This window comes from Nerophis lumbriciformis, linkage group LG04 (assembly GCF_033978685.3).
Source record: "Nerophis lumbriciformis linkage group LG04, RoL_Nlum_v2.1, whole genome shotgun sequence".
In the NCBI taxonomy this organism is placed as follows: domain Eukaryota; kingdom Metazoa; phylum Chordata; class Actinopteri; order Syngnathiformes; family Syngnathidae; genus Nerophis; species Nerophis lumbriciformis.
In genome coordinates, this window is record NC_084551.2 from 11,248,917 (window position 1) to 11,272,797 (window position 23,881).

Below are 23,881 nucleotides of genomic sequence, written 5' to 3' on the forward strand. Positions count from 1 at the left end.
TACTTCAAAGAAACATTGCTTATTTGTCGCCATGGAAGCAAGGATTCATTATTTAGAAGTAGCTAAACACTGTGGATGGACGTTAGCCGCTAGCTAGCTAGCCATGTTTAAAAGTACCTCTTGCTGAGCGGCGCTTCAGTGTCTAGAGCTTCACCTTTATCATTAGTTTTTAAGCCAAAATGCGTCCATTTTCCCCATTCTGTCTATAAATTGTTTCCGCTTGTAAGTACTCCGTGCGTGTGCATTGCCTAACATGCGCCTCTGCTCGTAAAGCTTAAATTGTCCCGACAACGCACCGTCATGTCTGTAAAAATATAAAAAGTACTGGTATTTTTCAGAGGCAGTACAGTAAGTTTTTTAGTTCATTAGTACCTCTGTACTTTATTAGTCATACCGTACTATCCTAAGCAAAACACTGCAAAAAATGTACAGCGGGAGCTTAGCAAGGGGAGTTTTTATTCCAATTTTACCCAAATGTCTAAATTAAAAACAGGGGGATATTGTGTTGCAAGCATTCTAACAGAGCTGAGGGGCCACAGAATAACATCACAGAGGCCACAGATATTTAAGGAATGAACCACAAGCTGTACACAGAAGTCAGCAGATGCCACAACACAGGACCCTGTACACAGCTTCCTGCTTGCATACAGACAGTACAACACATAATGAAGAGCTGTGGTAGAATTTAGGACGATGGATAAGTGGAATTAGAGGAACAGCGAGACACAATTAGGATAACATGATATGATACAAGTCAGAGATAGGGAGTTTACATGATGCAATGATTTGACAATTTTGAGTCTTAAAGTACCAGTATAATGGAAAAACAAGATTACTTTTTATGCCTAATTGTGCTTCATTTTATCCATTAAACCATATCCAATTGTATTTACAATCCACAAAGTATGTGAAAATACTGACTAAGGGGGATTCTTAAAATGTACTACGTGTACTACTAGTCAGAGTTGTACACGTCGTGCAATTGCTGTCGTTTTGACGCTAAGTTTTTCTAAAGACGTAAACCAAAATAATATGTCTATATATAATTCTAAATAGACTCCATCTTATAAACTTACGATAAAACATGCATTTATTTCATGAAAGTATAATTTTGTGGCCGTATTTGACGCACTCTGCTGCTACATTCCTGCAGTGTTTCGCGACCAGCAGGCACTTTAACACGCATAAAAAAAACGTATCACCCTCATTTTGCCAAAATCTTCATTAGCTTTGGACCAACAATCACTGAGTATTCGTGACTTTTGAGTGAAGTATGTCAACTGTGGTGTAAAAGTTAAAGTATTTGTAATCACTGTATGAATCACTCATTATGTATTATTCTAACTCCATCCATCGATCCATTTTCTACCGCTTGTCCCTCTCGGGATCGCGGGGGGTGCTGGAGCCTGTACAAACTGCACCCGGGCGGAAGGCAGTGTACACCCTGTACAAGTCACCCCCTCATCGCAGGGTCAACACAGATCTTTATTTTTTGTAACATGGAGTGAGTAAGTGTACAGCTTATTGTTTTTTATTTTCTCGTATTTCTGCACAATAACTCAGATATGGTAACACTGGCGAGCAGTAGAGAATATGGAGTGATTTTTGGTACAGAACCTATTTAGTTTCATTAACTGATGTGTTTCTTGCCACTTTATATTGTATATTTTTATGAGATTTCCAGTTAATTTTGTCATTTATTATTACACCCAATTTTTTTTTTACTCTTTCTATACCCGTCTATTTGTGTTTGACTTTCTCTTCTACGGTTACCGAATTGCATTATTAGGTTTATTCTAGATTATAATTCATGCATCTCTCACCTGGTAGTAGACAAATGTAGTCATGGGCTGAGAGGCTGGTGACTTTGACATCCCCCGAGATGGCAAAAAAAGACACAAAAAGACGCTCGGTGCAACAACTTTTTTTTCTCCCGTTGTGAGGATTGTGATTAGAGGTGCGTGAACTAATCGATTTTTAGATGCATCGCAATTTGGACATGGACGATTATAGAACCGATTAATGAACGTCAATAATCAATAATGGATGTATTTATTGTAAATAAAGTAAAGCAGACAGTTCTAAAATTTGGCTGACTGCAGCGAGCCACCTGCCCAAGAGATCTGACCAGCTCCTTAACGGGCACTTATGGTCCAGTTTTGCACATATTTTCATTAATTAATAAATGTGGGAATTAATTTAAGTTTCTTATTCCAAAAAAAATAAAAAAATGTAAAGTTGCAACTAGGGATGTCCGATAATGGCTTTTTGCCGATATCCAATATTCCGATATTGTCCAACTCTTAAATTACCGATACCGATATCAACCGATACTGATATCAACCGATACCGATATGTACAGTCGTGGAATTAACACATTATTATGCCTAATTTGGACAACCAGATATGGTGAAGATAAGGTCTTTTTTTTTTTAATTAATAAAATAAAATAAGATAAATAAATTTAAAAAAATTATTGAATAAAAAAGAAAGTAAAACAATATAGAAACAGTTACATAGAAACTGGTAATTAATGAAAATTAGTAAAATTAACTGTTAAAGGTTAGTACTATTAGTGGATCAGCAGCACGCACAATCATGTGTGCTTACAGACTGTATCCCTTGCAGACTGTGTTGATATATATTGATATATAATGTAGGAACCATAATATTAAAGGGGAACATTATCACAATTTCAGTATGGTTAAAACCATTAAAAATCAGTTCCCAGTGGCTTATTATATTTTTCGAAGTTTTTTTCAAAATTTTACCCATCACGCAATATCCCTAAAAAAAGCTTCAAAGTGCCTGATTTTAACCACCCGTCCATTTTCCTGTGACGTCACATAGTGAAGCCAACACAAACAAACATGGCGGAAAGAACAGCAAGCTATAGCGACATTAGCTCGGATTTCAGCGGCTTAAGCGATTCAACAGATTACGAATGTATTGAAACGGATGGTTGTAGTGTGGAGACAGGTAGCGAAAACGAAATTGAAGAAGAAAATGAAGCTATTGAGCCATATCGGTTTGAACCGTATGCAAGCGAAAACGACGAAAACGACACGACAGCCAGCGACACGGGAGAAAGCGAGGACGAATTCGGCGATCGCCTTCTAACCAACGATTGGTATGTGTTTGTTTGGCATTAAAGGAAACTAACAACTATGAACTAGGTTTACAGCATATGAAATACATTTGGCAACAACATGCACTTTGAGAGTGCAGACAGCCCAATTTTCATCAATTAATATATTCTGTAGACATACCCTCATCCGCGCTCTTTTCCTGAAAGCTGATCTGCCCAGTTTTGGAGTTGATGTCAGCAGGCCAGGGAAGCTAGGGTCGATATTCTTCTCTTGATCATCTTCGGTGGTATAAGGGACGATGTGAGCCAAGACATCCAGGGGGTTTAGTTCGCTCGTCTGCGGGAACAAACTGCCGCCAATTGCTTGCTGTGCTACCGAGGCCCTTTGTCCCTGAATTGCTCACACACTCCGGCAGATTCAATGTGGGTCTGGCGGCAGATTTCTTTGACTTTATCGTTGGAAATGCATCTGCTTTGAGTGTCGCAGGATATCCACACATTCTTGCCATCTCTGTCGTAGCATAGCTTTCGTCGGTAAAGTGTGCGGAACAAACGTCCAATTTCTTGCCACTTTTGCATCTTTGGGCCACTGGTGCAACTTGAATCCGTCCCTGTTCGTGTTGTTACACCCTCCGACAACACACCGACGAGGCATGATGTCTCCAAGGTACGGAAAACAGTCGAAAAAACGGAAAATAACAGAGCTGATTTGACTCGGTGTTAGAGAAAATGGCGGATTGCTTCCCGATGTGACGTCACAACGTGACGTCATCGCTCCGAGAGCGAATATTAGAAAGGCGTTTAATTCGCCAAAATTCACCCATTTAGAGTTCGGAAATCGGTTAAAAAAATATATGGTCTTTTTTCTGCAACATCAAGGTATATATTGACGCTTACATAGGTCTGGTGATAATGTTCCCCTTTAATAACAGATATAAACAACCCTTTTATGTGAATAAGTGTGAATGAGTGTAAATGGGGGAGGGAGGTTTTTTGGGTTGGTGCACTAATTGTATGTGTATCTTGTGTTTTTTATGTTGATTTAATAAAAAAAAAAAAAAAAAAACGATACCGATAATAAAAAAAAACGATACCAATAATTTCCGATATTACATTTTAAAGCATTTATCAGCATCTCTGGTTGCAAGTGTTAAACGCTTATTCAGTGAAACCAAAAGAAATGTAAAACTGCATCAATATACATTAATTAAAGATGGATCAATAATAAATTTGTAATCGAATTGTAGCTCCTGAATCGTAATTGTAATCGAATCTTGAGATGCCCAAAGATTCCCACCTCTAATTGTGATTGATTCTTCATTTGAACCGGATTATGTGAGTGTCCCATCCATCGGCATCCCAGCAGAGTGAAAATTGTACACTGTTTCTTTTATTATGGTTTATTAAGGTTAGTTTGTAAGTTTAGAACCTAACAATGCTGTTGATGCTATAGTGTTTCAATAAAGCTGCCGCCTTTATTTCACATTTATACAATGAAGTCAGAGTAGTAAGCAACTGAAGTCATTGCTTCGAGTCCGGCTTCAACCTCCTCCGTACATATATTTTAAAAAGTCCTTACACTTCTCCTAGCTTTGCGTATCGACATGAAGTTTGTAAAAATAATAAACAACTTTACACTGCATAAATAAAGTTTAAAGACTACGGCTGAGTAAAAACACAGCAAGATAGTTCCACTGATCAGCGTTCTTCAGCACAAAGATGCCCCATAAAAGTTTCTGCAAGTCGAAAGTTGCTTTTGTTTTTGTTTTTTCTCTCCCTTGTCAAGTTTGTTGTAATATAAATACACAAGAAATAAGAAATATACAAGTCGTCCTCGCATAACTGCACTACGCAATGGCAGTTGTGTATTTCAAAAATAGGTTTTAAGAACGCCCCCAACGGTGTTCAACCAATCAGCATTGGACAGCACAGCCCGTCTCTGAAAAGGTTAAGTGTAGCTTTGAAAAATCCCACCTAGCTAGAAGTAACTCTGTTTTGGTGGAAACAAAGGGGGAATTTCCCCTGTGGGGAAAGTTCCTGAAAAAACTCCTGTGATGGAAAAAAGACACTCAACTCGCCTAGGGAGAGAGGGGTTAATTTTCATGGGTTCAAAGTCCCACGATTCGACTGCGAGGTTGATAAGCTAATCAGACCCCTTCGAATGTAATCGTCAAATAGTCAACTATTTTAAGACACCCCAAGCTGAATTGAATATATGATAATGTTGCTTATCACCCAGGAAAAATTGAAATCCGTGAATCTTACCACCAATTACTAAGGGGAAGTAGTACAAATATGAACCTTCTTGAAAAGTAAAAGATTCAACAAGAACCATCCACACAAAGAAAAAGATTTATATTTCAAACCTTAGTAAAAGGTGGACATGGCCTCCGCGTAACTCTTTGTAAGTCTCCTCTGTATCTTTAGCATCGTCTGACTTTCAACATAAATCGTAGGACAAGCTTTAATGAACTGAGCCATATGATTTAGTTTGGGTGGTGACTGTGTCTGTTTTTAAAACATGTTGCATTCATCTTGACTCTCTTGCAATGTGAAAGATGTGCTGTGTGTTTACCAGCACCAGGTGTTACATTTGCAAGACTGAAAAAACCTTTTGGTCTGAACTCCAATCATTATCTGATCTTGTTACTTCAGAAAAGGGGGATTATCAGTTCATCTAGAAAACAAATTCCATACAAAGAGTCCAAGTCTGAGGATAATTATCAAAACCCCAGCAAGATTTAACATTTGACATCGTAACCACTTTAGCAAAAAGTCAGCAAATGCACTTTCTGGCAATGTTTAAATCAAAGCTCTACACTGCAAAGAAAAAATGGATGTATGCAGTGTTCAAATTCTCTAAGTTTTCTAAAAAAAAACGTTATATATATGCACTAGATATGTAAGCGAGCATCCCAGAATCAGACAATAGAATCAACATTTAATCAGACAAAGAATTTTTTTTTTAATTAAAAAAAATTAGATTTATTGAGTTGGTTTCACACGCATATCTGTGTTAATGACAAGCTAATACTTAAAAAAAAAAAAATTAACATTTACAAGTCGAAGACTATCTGCAAAGCAAAGCCGCAAAGACCTCCGATTTAAAATAGCTCATGTGTGGCTGGGCAATCCCCACACACATGCACACACACTACCTCTCCAGTTCTGAATTGGCACTTAGAGCCCTTTGCAGTGGTCCATTGAGTTAAATATATACACTATACGCATAATGGCGAGGTTAGTATAGAACATACTTTTTATTGCACAAATGTAGCAATATGCCAATAAGCTCTACCTTAATTTATAATGAATTGCGGTAATCATTACATCTTATTAGCAGCCCACAACGGTGTTTAAATAACTTTCAAATCAATGTACAGTATAAGTGCAGGTCCAGAATGTCACTGTGTGTGGCCTTAAAAAGGGGTCTTCCACAGCAGTTCAGCAGAACTGGCATACTTTGTGCTGGTGTAAACAAACTGGGAAATTGGGCACTTGGCAGCAGACTAAAGTGACGAAACAAGTGTGCACTGAGGCATCTAATGAATCATTTTCGGGGAACTCAAGCTTTTATGAGAAAAAGAAAGATGAGGAGTAAAGACATGGGGTGGATGGCCAGCTAAAAGCTAACAAAAAAGAATGGCATTTCATTAAAAACAAAAACGGAATAAGAGTTACAGATGTTAAGACGGAGAGTAGAGTCATGCCGCCTCAACGTACGATCTACATTCTAGAATGCATAATGTATATCTCGCGGTGTCTCCGAATCCTCCATTGTGCAACTTCAACAAGCAGAAGTAAGACAACTCTCAAGGTTGCTGGAGAAATTATATGATAAATAAAACTGCAGACACCTACCTCTTTATGTAGTTGTATCTAGTCTTTCTTAAATTCAATAGTGTCTGTCATCGTATTTATCAAAATGCTGGCACTTGCGTTTCATCTAACAACACACAAACAACGACTAGGTGCTCACACGACTTTGTTTACATCAACTGATGCGATCCCATGAATGTGCAAGACACTTTTACGGCACAACATGTCCACAGCCTTACATATTTATGCTCATTCGTACGCGTTCTGGCAAACTGCCTGGTCAACCCTCCTTCCTTTACATTAGCAGGGACTCAAGTGGAGGACCGCAAGCAGCGCTTGTAGCTCTCTTAGCATGAGCAAATTCCATCCCTACCACTGTGCAAGATCAACTCTACAAAACTACTGAGGACAGCCGGTAAGTGCCAGACTATCCTTCATACCTGTAGTAGTGTGGGGTGCTCAGAGACACTCTGGAAACACGGACTCTAAGGCTCTTGCTGACTTTGAATGGACTATTTCTTTATGCTACAACTATGTTTGGTTCTGTGCTGGGTTCTTTTGTAGTCATACTCAATAAAAAAGCACAGAAATGGAGTCAAAATGTATGTTTAGTCCAACTAAAATTCAAATTGTACTAAAACCACACTGTGTATGATCTCAACTGAAATGTACACAAACTTTGGTACAATGTAAACATACATAAAACCCCACTAAGTCACTTTTTCAGTGAAATGTTAAGGCGAACAAAGTAATACTATGAACAGAGTAATACTATGTACATGTACTGTCGGTAAAGTCATTAAAGTATCAACAATAGTCATAGAGTACCATAGATCATGAAAATAAAACATTCAAAACACTAATATAGAATGGAAAAAAAAGAACAAGGGGCATTACTTAAGAATATATAGTATGAACGAACAATAGACGATAGGGGAGAGTTCATTTCTATTAACATAGTAAAACCATTTGGACTTTTCACTTAACTACTACTGACACAGCAGCAGTCTTCCCCTGTTGCCATAGAATTGCAGACATGTGCACCAATCAAAACAAAAAAACACAACATTTTGCAACACTGCGGGATGCACCCTTGGTCTCTCTCAGACAGACCATGAGCTAATGGGTATGTGATGGAATCTAGAGTTGTGTCATTTAGGAGTTGTCAGGAAATGTGCAGGACAGTATAAGACACAAATACACCACAAGCACACACATGCAAAACCACATGCAGACACATTGAGGCAAGAGGTGGCCTGCTCATATCCATGGGTTGAGAAAAAAATGTGCATATAAACCACTCCAAAACGTTATTAACTGCAAATGGCCACCATGTTGAATATTGCTTGGGTGCGCTGATATTTAGTAATTAGTTAATTATAAAAAAACTATTCACTTTTTGAAGATTTAAGTTTTTTCAAATACGCACAACTTCAAATAAACACAATGTACAGGAAGCATCAAAATAGAGCTGAATTAAAGTAGCAATCCGCAAAGACGTCATACAAGACTTCCAAATATCTCTCGAGACATGAACAAATTCTAGTAAGACCAGTGGCTGTCTAAATTATTGACTTATTTGGCTTTTTCTTTTTCTTTTTCTCATTTTGCTACCAGTATAGGCATAGAAGATTGGCATAATATGACTTTTTTCCTGTTATCTTCCTATTAAATGTTAACTGTAATGAATGTTTATCAAAGGGAATCAAGAACAATATACTTACTACAGTATATGTAAGCGTAAAACATGGTGGTTTCAACCTTCTTATACATGGCATTCGTGATGCTTTGTCACCGTAGCATATGAGCCAACAAGAATCGTTCAATTAGGTGTTCCGTGAAAAGATAAAAAAAAAAAAAAAAAAACATAAGTGGGGAGTAAAAGATCTGTGTGATCTTAGAAAGGGTCCAAACCACAAGAAAGTCAGGGTTGAATGCATGCTGGACATTCCTCAGACCAGCACTCATGCACACAATTTTTCAAGAGGAAAATTATTTCAGCTGTGTAAATTGACAGCGGCCTTGTAGCTCAAGATGGAAAGGGAGAAAAAAGGGGAAGCCTTGAGCTCTGTGTAATAATTCCTGTTTAGCAGAGAGGCCATTGGGGACCTTCCTCTTTTATGAAAACAAAATTCAGTATCGCATGGTCAAATGAGACCGTTAATTGCTACCAAATGAATCGAGTGGTTGATACCAGTTTAGTTACACAGTCTAACAGGCACAGGCTTATTTAGCCTTCTTTGAAGAGGCTGATACAGTATATACAGTACAATGCGTAGTGTTTAGGCTAAAATGGAAACTGCATACAACGTAAGAAAAATCTCCTTTCGATATGTTTGTGCGGAACATAACAGTTTTCACCGGCTTCTTGTCTCCCAGGGTGGTATTAGGCTCTACCCCTGTGTTAGACATAAGTAACTTCATGTACAGAAGGAATATAGTTAAGTAGTTTATAAACACGTATATGTGAGTTGAGGGTCAGACTTGACCAGGAAAGGTGGTAAAGAGGATGTCTGTCGGCTTAGGACACGAAAAATGTTCACACAAACTATGTCCACCTAATTCCTGGGTTCCAGTCAGAAAGGGAAGTGGTGACTCAAAACGTGGTTTGTTTACACACTTGCATATGCCTACTAGTGGTGTCGGTAACAGTGAGTGCACATGAATCTTGAATATGTCAAGTATGGGGTAATATGCGTTACATATATCCACAACTTTATGACTGCTATGTGAACTTCCTGAGTGATATACTGTATGTGAATGACAAAGCTTTCAGGAAAGATAATGTGTTTAAGTTTGGCTGGCGCCTATTTCTGCTTTAAGTAGATGTGGTACCACAGCCACAGAGCCTCAAACTACTGGAGGCAGATCTTTTCTGGCCAATATATGTGAACTGGAATGGCTGTGTTGGAGACTTCCCTCCCTCCTTTTTTCCCCAACAGATTACTTCCATGTTTACAAGAGCATCAGTCATCATCTGACAAGATAACAACATGGTCAACACGATTCTCTGCAACCAAAGTAGATGGTGAAACAAAATGCACGATAAACATAAACCATAAGATGTCCCTTGTGAAACTTGCTGAGATAAAATAAAATAAAATAAAATGACATAAGGTAGTTAATCACTAATAAGGGTACTTTTTCAGTCAGAAGTTGACATACACTTACACATCATGAATAACTTATGTTATTTGAACGATATACTGAAGGTGGTGGTGCTATATATTCTCGAATGTCTAACTTAAGGCCAGGCTTTATCAACTTCTTATTAGTGATCATTATTGAATGCAGCTGGTAGTGTCTCTTTGACAGCATAAAATAAATACTTTGACAGCACTGATTGATAATCGAGCAATACCCACAGAAAAAGGGAACTACCGTATTTTACGCACTATAAGGCGCACCTAAAAACCACAAATTTTCTCAAAAGCTGACAGTGCGCCTTATAACCCGGTGCGCTTTATATATGGATTAATATTACGATTCATTTTCATAAAGTTTCGATCTCGCAACTACGGTAAACAGCCGCCATCTTTTTTCCCGGTAGAACAGGAAGCGCTTCTTCTTCTACGCAAGCAACCGCCAAGGTAAGCACCCGCCCCCATAGAACAGGAAGCGCTTCTTCTTCTACTGTAAGCAACCACCCGCCCGCGTAGAAGAAGAAAAAGCGCGCGGATATTACCGTACGTTTCATTTCCTTTGTGTGTTTACATCTGTAAAGACCACAAAATGGCTCCTACGAAGCGACAGGGATCCGGTTCATGAAAAGACGCAATCTCTCCATCCGCACACGGATTACTATTTCACAGCAACTGATATTCCTGTGAACCGCACTGTGGATACAACGGGAGCACGTACGGTGAATATTCGCACCACAGGGAATGAGAAGTCATCCTTCACTGTGGTTCTAGCTTGCCATGCTAATGGCCAGAAACTTCCACCCATGGTGATATTCAAAAGGAAGACCTTGCCAAAAGAGACCTTTCCAGCCGGCGTCATCATAAAAGCTAACTCGAAGGGATGGATGAAGAAAAGATGAGCGAGTGGTTAAGGTAAGTTTAAGTTTACGCAAAGAGGCCGGGTGGCTTTTTTCACGCAGCCCCGTCCATATTGATATACGATTCCATGCGCGCCCACATCACGCTGGTTTTAATATATTATTAAAGTTTGACTGACCTATTTGACTGTCTTTTTGACATTCCTTTAGCGCAGTTAGATGCGGCTTACAACACGGGGCGGCTTATAGGTGGACAAAGTTTTGAAATATGCCGTTCATTGAAGGCGCGGCTTATAACCCAGGGCGCCTTATGGTGCGGAAAATACGGTACTGTACAGTGGAATCTAGGGCTGGGCGATACGGCAAAAAAATTATCAACATTTTTTTAATATCATCCGATCTCCATTAATATCACAATTTCTTTTTATTTAGTGTTTACTAAAGCGGACTGTTCCGTGCAGGATAATACAGAGTACCGAATCCCTACTGTTTACTTCTGCAGTATCTTGTAACAAACACTTCCACCATTTTCGATTGAGGTAATATATGCTAGCACCTGACAACTGTCATTTTGTTCATATATACGAGAGGTGCACCTGTACAGGTAACCCACGTTACGGTCCATACCTGGTTTTAGGGCCACAGTTTTGCTTCTTTTTCGGTACGTTTTGTGGGGGTAGAGAACAACTTTTTTTCCTCTCAAAGTAATTTTGCTTTTTTTGCTTGTCATTACAAACATTCTGCAGTAAACAGAGTATCATTGGTGTACTGAATACTATAAGAGCAGTATTTCAAGATAACATTTACTGTTGTAATCCTCAAGAGTACAACACTTTCAAATGGTAAATTATTATTGGTATTCTTTAATTACTTGTACACATCAGTGCTTCTCACCAGTGCTTTGGCAAACAACAAGCGGTGACCCAGATTGTGGAGATTTTAAAACTCTAATTCTGTATCTTACTTTGAATGAATTGAACCCCCCACCTCAACCTCCGCACCCTCAACCCTGCCCCCCCACACATCACACACCACCACCCCGCGTTGGTTGAGGTGGGCGGGGGTGTATAATGTAGCCCGGAAGAGTTAGAGATGCATGGGATTCTGGGTATTTGTTCTTTTGTGTTTATGTTGTGTTACGGTGCGGATGTTCTCCCGAAATGTGTTTGTCATTCTTGTTTGGTGTGGGTTCACAGTGTGGTGTATATTAGTAACAGTGTTAAAGTTGTTTATACGGCCACCGTCAGTGGGACCTGTATGGCTGTTGACCAAGTATGCGTTGCTGTCACTTACGTGTGCAGGCAGAGACCGCATACAGCATGTGACTGGGTCGGCACGCAAATAGTATGGTGAAAAAGCGGACGCCACGACAGGTTGTAGAGGACGCTAAAGGCAGTGCTATCACGGCACGCCCTCAATATTGTTGCTCGGGTGAAAATCGGAGAATGGTTGCCCCGGGAGATTTTCGGGAGAGGCACTGAAATTCGGAAGTCTCCCGGACAAATCGGGTGGGTCGGCAAGTATGCAGCTGAGCCGGGGGTTGCCGACCCCTGCCTTACATGAATGAATGAAACAGGTAAAACATTAGGCTTCAAGTATTGCCTTCTCAAAGCCCTGACCTCAACCCTGTAGAAAGATTAAATAATATGTTTAAAGTTTAAACCAACCATTATAAATAAACTATTGCAATTATGCCACTAGGAGCAATCCAAAATACACAAACTGAATTATACCAGAGGCTTGCTGATGGAAACAGAAAATCTGGTCAAGGTGTACTTTGCTTAAGGACATTTCACCAAGTAACAGTGGGGCTGATGAAAGGTGGAAGGTATTTGAGGACAAACTGAACAGTCAAGTTGCAATAGAGTTAATGCCCTGAGAATAAAATGACCTAAATGAATGAGAACATCCATAGACATAGTAGTGGGGTTACTTGTATATATTTGAACCTGAAAGTATAATTGTTTAAAATGTTACTGTAAAGTGTACTTGTATTGTACATTCTATAATCATTCAAATGTTCAAGGTTCAATAAATCTTCAAGGGCCTAAAACTGACAATGACATTTATACCCATGGGGAGCGTGTGTAAACTCCTGATTGGAACGATCGATGTCATGCTTGCTCATAACTATATCTGTTTTTGATTGTCAGGCATACCCCACAGCCAGGACAACCTCCAACTACCGGCAGGATCCATTCTGCCTTTCTAGGACATTCCCGCTGACTGAAGCAAGTGTTGTCCTCCTTCCTTTTTTCCCCCCCTCCACATTATGTCGTGCGTCAGCACACATCTCACTTGCAGCTGCACAAAGCATTAGGCATCACTTATATCCCTCCCTCATTACATATGTTTGCCAGCACCATATCTGCCCATTCAAACAAATGCTTTCTCACAGACACAATGTGAGGCTATGGTTTCCAGGCAGCTTTGGTATGACACAATCCAGATCCTCTGCGCTGCCTATAGCAGGGAAACATGTTTTGTGCTGGGATATTCCCCTTAGAAGTTTAGATTTTCCCGGCCCAACAGCTTTGAAACATATGCGTCTTTTGTTTTAGCTGGCAGCCGTGTATACCCTAAAGATGTCATTGCTGATGCAGCTTAACTATTAAGCAGGAAATATACAATGCTGTGTTGAGAGAAAAACTCGTAAGACAAAATATGGATCATCCTACACAGTACTCAAACAACAGGTTCAACTCTATGTGAATAATTGGTTAGAGTGAAAACACAACAACGAAAAACCCTTTCAGTCAACTGGCCATAATTTGCATAATTTGTTGGTATTGCACAAAATGCTCTAATGATAATAATATTACGAATGTTAGTAGTACAAAACTTTGCTTAAATATCCGTCTGAACCAGACCCATAAGTGGAGGGATCAACTATTTTAATCTAGCTGAGCATTACCGAGCAAAAGTTCAGTTCAGTTTAGTTTCAGTTAATTTCGAACATGCATACAGTTAATCTTACTTGTAGAGGTCTTTGCGAAGCACCGTGCGGGTAAGGGGGTTATCAGCCTGAGGAGCCATGCTGAGGGAACCCAACTTAAGCACCAATGTGTCTTCTTTGTTTGCATGGAGATCTTCTTGCACACAAATAATAATAATGTTAATTCATACAGTATAAATTACTACCAAAATAGATACGCTTGAGAAGCCAAGTCAAAAGCTCTCATACGGGGATAAGGACTTGGAACACGTTATGTATTTGTAATATGGACAGTTTTACCTGTTTTGTCTGGTGCTCCAGGGCAGATGACCCTGATTAGACTCGTGTTGATGTAAATGAGAGGCAAACATCGAGAGGTCAGTGTGTGGCTTCTCGTAGGCTGGCCTGCTGACTTCCCACGGTCTTTGAAGCGCCTTGGTACTGTCGTCTAAAAAACCCCAATTCAAATTAAGATTAATAAAGATCATAAAACACCAAAAACAGTACCTTTTATACTGAATAATCTATTTCCTACCTGAAATATTCCAACTATGGTGGTTAATAACGGACATGAGAGCACAACGTCAAAGGGCTGGGCTGTCAGAAGGATTTCTCTCAGGTATTGAGGGGAACCGTCTGCAAGGGGATCCGCAGTAACACGCTGACTGGCAGTGGTTGTACCGCTGCGTGTTGGCCGCTCGGGCCGTGTGGTGAGTTTATGACGAACATTTTTGGTGACAGCCTGTGTGTAGGTAATGGACAAGAAGCCATGCTGCTGGTGAGAGCCTTCCAGCACCTTGGCTGCCGTCTGGCCGGTGATGGGAGAAGAACATAATTACTACAACAGATAGTGTTTCCTCAAAGCAACTTCAATCACTTCAAGTCATTTTAGATGCAAAATATTCTGTCTGGTAACTGATTACCTTTTAGTCATTTAAGATGCTATATTAGGCTATATAGCATCTTAAATGAGCTAGCGGATTAACTTTTTGTCAATTACGATGCGATGTAGTTTTCTAGCTTGCTGATTAACTTTAAGTTATTTAAGATGATGTATAGTCTATCTAGCTAACTGATTAACTTTTAATAGTTTAGGATGATATACTGTCTATCTAGCTAGGTGATTAATGTTTAGTTTGTTACAATGCTATATACTCTACATAGCTAACTGGTTAACTTTAAGTCATTTAAGATGCTATATAGTCTACCTAGCAAGCTGGTTACAGTAACTTAATAATTTCAGATTATATATATATATATATATATATATATATATATATATATATATATATATATATATATATATATATATATATATATATATTCTGTCTAGTTAGCGGATGAACGTTTAGTCATTTAAAGTTAAAAGTTAAAGTACCAATGATTGTCACACACACACTAGGTGTGGCGAAATTATTCTCTGCATTTAACCCATCACCCTTGATCACCCCCTGGGAGGTGAGGGGAGCAGTGGGCAGCAGCGGTGGCCGCGCCCGGGAATCATTTTTGGTGATTTAACCCCCAATTCCAACCCTTGATACTGAGTGCCAAGCAGGGAGGTAATGGGTCCCATTTTTATAGTCTTTGGTATGACTCGGCCGGGGTTTGAACCCACAACCTACCGATCTCAGGGCGGACACTCTAACCACTAGGCCACTGAGTAGGTTAAAAAGATGCTATATAGTCTATCTAGCTAGCTGATTAACTTTCAGTCGTTTAAGGTGCTATACAGTCTATCTAGCTAACCTATTAACTTGGTCATTTAAGATACTAAACAGTTTAACTTGATAGCTGTTAAACCTTTAGTCATTTAAGATTTTATATAGTTAATCTAGCTAGCTGATTAACGTTAAGTCATTAAGATCCTACATAGCAGGGCTATTCAAACTCGCCGCCTTGGGACCAAATCCGACCCGGGAATGACAACCGAGTTTAGCCTTAAAACTTTGAAGACAAACATTTTTGCAAAAAACAATATAGAACACTGGAGTGCTAATGTTGTAGAGGAACTTGGACCACAGTAAATACATTTGAAGATCTTTGCATTGAGATTTTAAAATTGCTAGCAAACACAGAACACTAGGGTCCAAATTAAATAACTTTAGTGTTCCTCAAGATACCCCTTTAAGTCCTATCCTTTTTGGCAGTTACACGTGTTTTCGTAATCTGATGTATGTAACTAAGGTGTTGCTGTAGCTTGTTTACTTCAAATGCAGTCAGTAGAAATCTTTTCAACTTTTTAAAGTTATACCAGTCGTGTTCCTCAAGGTTATAATTTAGGTCCTCTCTTTTTCATCATTTGGGCTTTACAACCAGTCGCCCGGGAGTTCAGTTAAAAAAACTTGTGGGAGACTCACATTTTTGCAGCCGTTTCTTAAAAACACCAAAGTGGTTTAATATAAATGATCTTTGTCGAGCTTTTTGCAGAGGGTCCTTAAAACAGCAGAGCACTTCTGTCACTCTGACAAAATAAATAGACCAAAATGAAATGTACTGTAGAGGACGCTGGTTCTCAGGGAATATACGAAATAAGACTAATAGTGAAGGCTGGTCCCCGGTCCTTAGCTTTCTGGAAATGTAGCCAACAACAAAATTCAGTTGATTATTCCTGCTATATAGTTTATATAGCTAGCTGATTAACTTGAAGCAATTTTAGATGCTATACAGTCTATCTAAATAATTTCAAAGACCTCTTCGTGAAAAGAGAGATCAAAACATGTTTATATATTGTATATTTATTATAAATCATACACAATAATTTAAATTTAATAACATGATGATCACAGTTATATCTGTGAGTGTATAAACTCTTATGCCATGACTAAAAAACTAATTAAAGTTTTTAGTGGACTTAGTATCTATTAAATCACTCGTAAATCAATTGGAAAACAGTTAGAAGCATACAATTATGTGCCCCTTGGGAGAAGCTCTACAATAACTGAAGCAAACACTAAAGTTTAAAGTACATTCCTCAGAGTGTCATACTATCATCAGAATTATGTCCTTTTACACTGGCTGTATTTAAGTAAATATTCTATAATTTATAGCAGGTATGAGTTAGTTTGCCAGTACATCTCTGAGCAATGCACAGGACCTTTAAACCACTACCGATGGGAGAATAGCAGAGGCAGCACCAAAGAGGAAGAGATATATTCTTACAGGAGAGAAAAAGCCAGAGATGTGGCTGAAAGAATCTTGCTTGCTGACCGGTCGAACCAACACAGTGCGTCTGTTCAGCTTGTCAGTGCAAGACAGGACCACTCCTCCACAGCTGGTCCGAACACCCTCCTCCAGACTGGAGGTGAGGAGAGAGACAAGTGCACAGAGGGACAGAGACAGCAGGGCAGGGAGATGCAAGAAATGTAAGTGCATGTATACCGAAGGAAAAGCAGTAAAAATATAAATAAATCACAGATACAATGGTGGCAATGATGAAGTTCATTTGATAGCAGGGGACCTTTAGATAATTGGGAAGAAAAGTAAAGAGTTGATCAGTCAAACCAAGGGAAGCAGCGCCAGTTAAAAGCACCTCAAATATTGTGCAGTGGTCTTATATGATCAACAATGACTATTAATATGGCAACAATATGCATATCATTATTTTGTAGATTGTTTTTTGTAGTAAAAACAACTTAAATGATTGACTAATGAGAAATATTTAATATTGTTATTATGAATGTACTTTGGACATTGGAGACCAGTATAAGAACATCTCCATTTGTAAACTTGAATCAACAAGAAAAGTGAAGACAATGTCACCAGATTTGAACAATATGATTGTGAAGCTATTGAGAACTACTGGAGAGACAGGGGGATGTGATGAGTATTTCTTGTGAGAGTGATCTGGTTATATCCCATTTTCTTGGGTGTATCTCAACAAAACAAGTTTGAACACCCTGAGTCACTGCCAGAAACATTTTCTTTCTTTTCCTGTCTGTCCAGCATGAGGAGATATACAGTATAGACCCTTGATTAAAAGATATAGAACGTATAGCGGAGACACAGTATAAGGAGGCCTAAAGGTAGCTGCTCTGGGGCAGGCAGATGCCTCACCACAGCTGTCTCTTTGCAGTGCAGAATGAGTCCTTCATAAAGCCCAGAGTGCCAGCCTTGACCTGGCCTGGAGAGACACACAAGGCCAAGTTGAAATAGAATCTATGCTTATTTTTCTACTGTGACAGTCTGCTCTTTAATTAACTCAATTTAGTAATTAGCTCAGGGATCTATAAACCATGGAGTGGTTCCCAGGCAGCATGGGCTGTGTATGTATAGTACATACAATAAATAATTGCAAGTAAGGTAGAATGTTATTGTAAAAAATCATTGAAGTAATATAAAAGACAGGTTTTTAGTTGGAAGATGTCTAAACATAAAGGATAAGAAAACCCGAATACACTATACATTCTGGCATTGGAATCCAACGATTGAGATAAACAGAAACACAGCACCTGTAAAGAAAACAAGTGATTAAGATTAAAGACACAGTGTTTATCACATGTTTATACATGGGTCTACTGTTCAGAATTCTTGAGTACTGACCAAATGACCTTGTTTTGACTTCAAGAAAGTGAACATGTTTACTGGGGATTAGTCCGTTGGACACTAAATTAGATACCAGAGGACTGAAAGATGGAAATATAAAACAATATCCATAGCATTTGTATTATTTCTGTCACTTCTATGATACTATGGGGACGACCTGTTTCTAATGTCAGTGAGAGTGGGCTGACTAATACACATTGATTGCACAGCTACTTATTCCTGATAGTTCACCTAATCTGTCTTCAAATCCCTTTTGGAGCTCCTGGAAGAAATCAATCATACCTTAGTCACCATTCTATCTCCTATTAGCGAATCTGTACTTAAAAAAATACACAAACGTAGTTGTTTCCCCACATCATTGCTTTTCTGTCCATGGTCTTTGCATTCTGTTCCTTTATCAAGCGTACATTTATTGGATATGGGGCTCACTTTCTGCTATAACTTGGTTCCATTTTGACTTCTTGAAGTTTACTTTCCGATACTCGTCAGTGGCACATCCCTAGTGCTGACCTTATAATGTCTTAAAATTCCTACAATTTTGATGCACAGCAGCATTTGTGTGCATGTGACTAAAACCAGGGGTTCTTAACTTTTTTGACCTCGGGTCCAGGGACTACTCATATATTATCACTGAATTACATTAGTAATTTGAGTCTTATGAGTTGTATTAACCATTATATCTAACCTACTTATAGTAACAACCTTGTCAAATGATATGAAAGCATGTGTTAATGACAACAATTATAATCTATTTAACACATAAACCTTAGACTTAGAACAATTAGTGATTGAAAATTAGAACAATCAGTGCTAATCAAATATATTGCATAGGAAGGGACTCAAAATACATTTACCTACAATTATGTTGTGCTAAAATAAATCAACTAAATTATTAATTAATGTTTCGTAACCAAACTGTCAAGAAAATAAAGTGCAAATGAATATACAGCTTCACCACTTTGTCATAACTTCCACGCTTAAGAAACTTCTCTATGACTTCAGCTCTAGACTTATGTTTGTTTGAGATTGGCATGAACTAAATTGGCCCTAGTGTGTGAATGTGAGTGTGAATGTTGTCTGTCTATCTGTGTTGGCCCTGCGATGAGGTAGCGACTTGTCCAGGGTGTACCCCGCCTTCCGCCCGATTGTAGCTGAGATAGGCTCCAGCGCCCCCCGCGACCCCAAAAGGGAATAAGCGGTAGAAAATGGAAGGATGGCATTACTGCCACAAGTGGTGGAAAAGTGTATTACAACTGAGTCCCGCTGCGGCCCATACGGACCACAGCTGAGAAACATATAATTTTTGGCGGCACTTTAGGGGGCGCTTGTGGCCCAAATATGGGTCCCCGTCTAATGGTTTAACTGACTTAAACTGCATCCCTTAAATTCCCTTTCGCCGCCTCGCCATGAAAAATGTCCAAACCTACATCAATCTTTTGCTATTATGAGGGAACTCTATCATTCTCCACTCCCTTGTTTTCAGTTTTTGATAAGAATCTAGATCTCAGTGATATATGCACCTAGAACACCAATATGACCGAACTAAATCTTTATATTTTCACAGCAGTGAGACATTAAGAGCTAGATGAAATATTTTCTGTCAAACTTAATTTACTTCTAGTGCTAATTGTATTTATTTTGTATACTGATTATAATCCGCCATGGGTAAATTAAATGTACACTGCTGTATACATTGTGCTGCATACCGCAGAAAACCAGACCATGCACATGCAGGCATGAATCTCCCCAATAATTTACTGCACACAAATAAACTGGGCTTGGTGCAAAAATATCAAACCGTTCGGAATGAGTAATATAGTGTGGAGGATAGATTGCAATGTGCCAGATGCCCAGAGGGCCTCCTCTCCTTGGTTGGTTTAAAAAAGGTCTGATAAAAGTGCATTCAACTGAAATAAGTGAGCAATGTAAATTCATCTTTTATCTTCCTGGGTAAGTTAAACAATGTCTACAAAACTATTAAAATTGGCACAGTCAGACACACAACTTTAGTGAAAGGTAAGATTATGTAACAGTCCATGACACCTTAAAGGGGAACATTATCACAATTTCAGAAGGGTTAAAACCATTAAAAATCAGTTCCCAGTGGCTTATTATATTTTTCGAAGATTTTTTCAAAATTTTACCCATCACACAATATCCCTAAAAAAAGCTTCAAAGTGCCTGATTCTAACCATCGTTATAAACACCCGTCCATTTTCCTGTGACGTCACATAGTGAAGCCAACACAAACAAACATGGCGGAAAGAACAGCAAGCTATAGCGACATTAGCTCGGATTCAGACTCGGATTTCAGCGGCTTAAGCGATTCAACAGATTATGAATGTATTGAAACGGATGGTTGTAGTGTGGAGGCAGGTAGCGAAAACGAAATTGAAGAAGAAACTGAAGCTATTGAGCCATATCGGTTTGAACCGTATGCAAGCAAAACCGACGAAAACGACACGACAGCCAGCGACACGGGAGAAAGCGAGGACGAATTCGGCGATCGCCTTCTAACCAACGATTCGTATGTGTTTGTTTGGCATTAAAGGAAACTAACAACTATGAACTAGGTTTATAGCATATGAAATACATTTGGCAACAACATACACTTTGAGAGTGCAGACAGCCCAATTTTCATCAATTAATATATTCTGTAGACATACCCTCATCCGCACTCTTTTCCTGAAAGCTGATCTGTCCAGTTTTGGAGTTGATGTCAGCAGGCCAGGGAAGCTAGGGTCGATAGGGGGTTTAGCTCGCTCGTCTGCGGGAACAAACTGCCGCCATTGCTTGCCGTGCTACCGAGGTCCTTTGTCCCTGAATTGCTCACACACTCCGCAAGATTCAATGGGGGTCTGGCGGAAGATTTCTTTGACTTTATCGTTGGAAATGCATCTGCTTTGAGTGCCGCAGGATATCCACACATTCTTGCCATCTCTGTCGTAGCATAGCTTTCGTCGGTAAAGTGTGCGGAACAAACGTCCAATTTCTTGCCACTTTCGCATCTTTGGGCCACTGGTGCAACTTGAATCCGTCCCTGTTCGTGTTGTTACACCCGCCGACAACACACCGACGAGGCATGATGTCTCCAAGGTACGGAAAACAGTCGAAAAAACGGAAAATAACAGAGCTGATTTGACTCGGTGTTTCAGAAAATGGCGGATTGCTTCCCGATGTGACGCCACGTTGTGACATCATCGCTCCGAGAGCGAATATTAGAAAGGCGTTTAATTCGCCAAAATTCACCCATTTAGAGTTCGGAAATCGGTTAAAAAATATATGGTCTTTTTTCTGCAACATCAAGGTATATATTGACGCTTACATAGGTCTGGTGATAATGTTCCCCTTTAATATTGGACAATTATGTCACATCTGACATCACCCTGGAAATAAAGCAAACTTTTACAGAACACCTTTAGCCTAGCAGAATCAAACTCAAATGACCACAGAAAAGAACAGGGAGGTCTCTTCAATTATCCAATGTTCAGGTTTAAAGCCATGCCAGCCAGTCAACCTCTGACCAGTAACACATGACTATTACACCTTGGAACCAGCGAAGGTGTTTCCAAAATCTGGCAAACAAGAATCCTTTTCTGTTATAATTTCTGTGGTTCAAGTAATCATTGCCAATGACAGGCTTCCATGTGGACTCAAGGCAAGGAGGGTCCATCCCCACTTCACTGTCTGGCTCGATGAGAGAAAGAGGCACTTCAAGCCAAGAACATATTTACACAGGCATGTAAGCACACGGAACTGGAAACACACACAAACACATTATGGGCTTTGGGATCCAAGAAACTTGGTTTGTTATCTTCTCAGACGGAGGCAGGGGGAATTGCCTCCTGCTAAGTGGACCTCAGGCACGTACTGTACATGGTGTGCACTCTCAAATTACGGAGTCTAACAAGGAGAAATGTGATTAAGTCAAGCAGCAAAAACGGCTCCAAAAAACCCTGGAAAAATGTGTACATAGCAAAGAAAAACAGTAAATACTGCAATTGCAAAGATACTGTCATTTAGTCATAGTTGTTTTTTTTGGCTTGCATGCTTTAAGGTAAATCAGAGAATTTCAAATGGAACTTGACTAGGAGCAGAATTGCTATATATTAGGATGTGGTGGAACAGGGCCAAGCGGTTTTCCTCAAGTGTGTTAATGTTTCTATGAATCAATTCAGACACCACAGGCGCAAATAAAATGACAGATGGACTAACTGAACTTCTCTGCTCTGTGAGTCAGACCTGGGCCAGCCCAAAGCAGAGTCAAATCGTCCATCCAGTTTTTTTGGGGCTATAACTGTCTGGAAATACGATGACGCTGGGGTGATAATCAGAAAAATCCCCCTTATGAAGGTGAATGGGAACACAAGAGTGTTGTTGGCAGTAAAGTCTGCGCAAGAGAGTGTAGTGGGGGTGTGATTTATTACTTAGGTTTTAAGTGGTGATGGTTGCTTTCCCCATGGGTATGCTCACAGAGACATGGATAGGTCGATAAAGTGCATTGTTAATAAACGGATACTCAACCTGCATCTGTAGTGGTCAATGTTGAAACTGCCAACTTTACATTTGATCTTTGTGTAAACATCCTGGATATCTACTGAGGCACTCAGGTCCTCTAGTTCACTGACCATGCAGACTTCTGTGGAGAAAGAAAAGAGACAATTTCATATTATATATGTACTGTAACTGCTGACATGCATGCATGTTTGGCTGAACATCAATCCTGAAACTGGAACACCGTTAATGATGGGAGAGACTCTATTTTTGTGTTTGTTTTAACGGTCACACATTCATGTTTTGCAAACGAGTGAATGAGTAAAGTGAAATTAGTGGAGTATAAACCATCAGCTTGCCAAAATGAGGACTGTGCATGTCACAAAATACTGATTGTTCACAAAACCTGTGTGCATTTCTTAGAGCACCCTATGTGAAAATGAAACTACCCACCGCAGAGTAAACATGTTCCATACTCTACAATCTGATTAGGTTAGTACCAAAGCAAGTCTGTAAACTTAGCTGACGGCTGTCATTGTTTCCAATAAAAAAGTCCCAGGTCACAGATTGGCTTAGAATGAAATGGACTGCAAGCATATACAGTATATTACTGTGTTGATTTTGAGTGGTTCTTAATAGTTTCTTAACATTCTAAACAAGGCTTGTCAGCTTTATTGTGGATACTGTGTGACAAAACCCCAGCAGTCTTGATCTGACCAATCTAAGCCTAAGGCTCGAGCTAACCAATCTAAATCTATAAGGAAGAAATGATGAAGCCTACTTGGAGGCAAGGTAAAACGTCTTCAAAGACAAACTGAACAGTCCAGTTGCGATCAATTGAATGCCCTGAGAGAGAGTAGTCAGCAACTCGCAACAGACGTAATTTAAAGACGGCTAACAGGTTCACACCTTGTCCTTCAATTCAACAAATTAATTTAACATATTTATCTTATTTACTCAATGGCATGTCATTGCTGTCTCTATATTCTCAACTGCTCACTGC

The 23,881-nt window shown here is 39.3% G+C and overlaps 1 protein-coding gene across 7 annotated transcripts in view; it reads right to left on the minus strand.

Annotated features, from left to right (window-relative positions):
* Window positions 1-23,881, minus strand: part of LOC133595948 (intermembrane lipid transfer protein VPS13B-like) — a 672,020-nt gene that overhangs the window by 394,468 nt on the left and 253,671 nt on the right. For 4 of the 7 annotated variants that reach the window (XM_061948782.2, XM_061948794.2, XM_061948795.2 and 1 more), the window contains exons 27-31: window positions 22,909-23,023; window positions 17,002-17,137; window positions 14,378-14,650; window positions 14,143-14,290; window positions 13,885-13,999 (exon numbers count right to left, since the gene is read on the minus strand). In XM_061948782.2, coding sequence (XP_061804766.2) covers window positions 13,885-13,999; window positions 14,143-14,290; window positions 14,378-14,650; window positions 17,002-17,137; window positions 22,909-23,023 — 787 coding nt within the window. Of the gene's footprint in view, window positions 1-13,884; window positions 14,000-14,142; window positions 14,291-14,377; window positions 14,651-17,001; window positions 17,138-17,895; window positions 17,963-22,908; window positions 23,024-23,881 lie in introns of those variants that run through there. The other 3 variants (XM_061948790.2, XM_061948793.2, XR_009814611.2) reach the window with 3 other exon arrangements.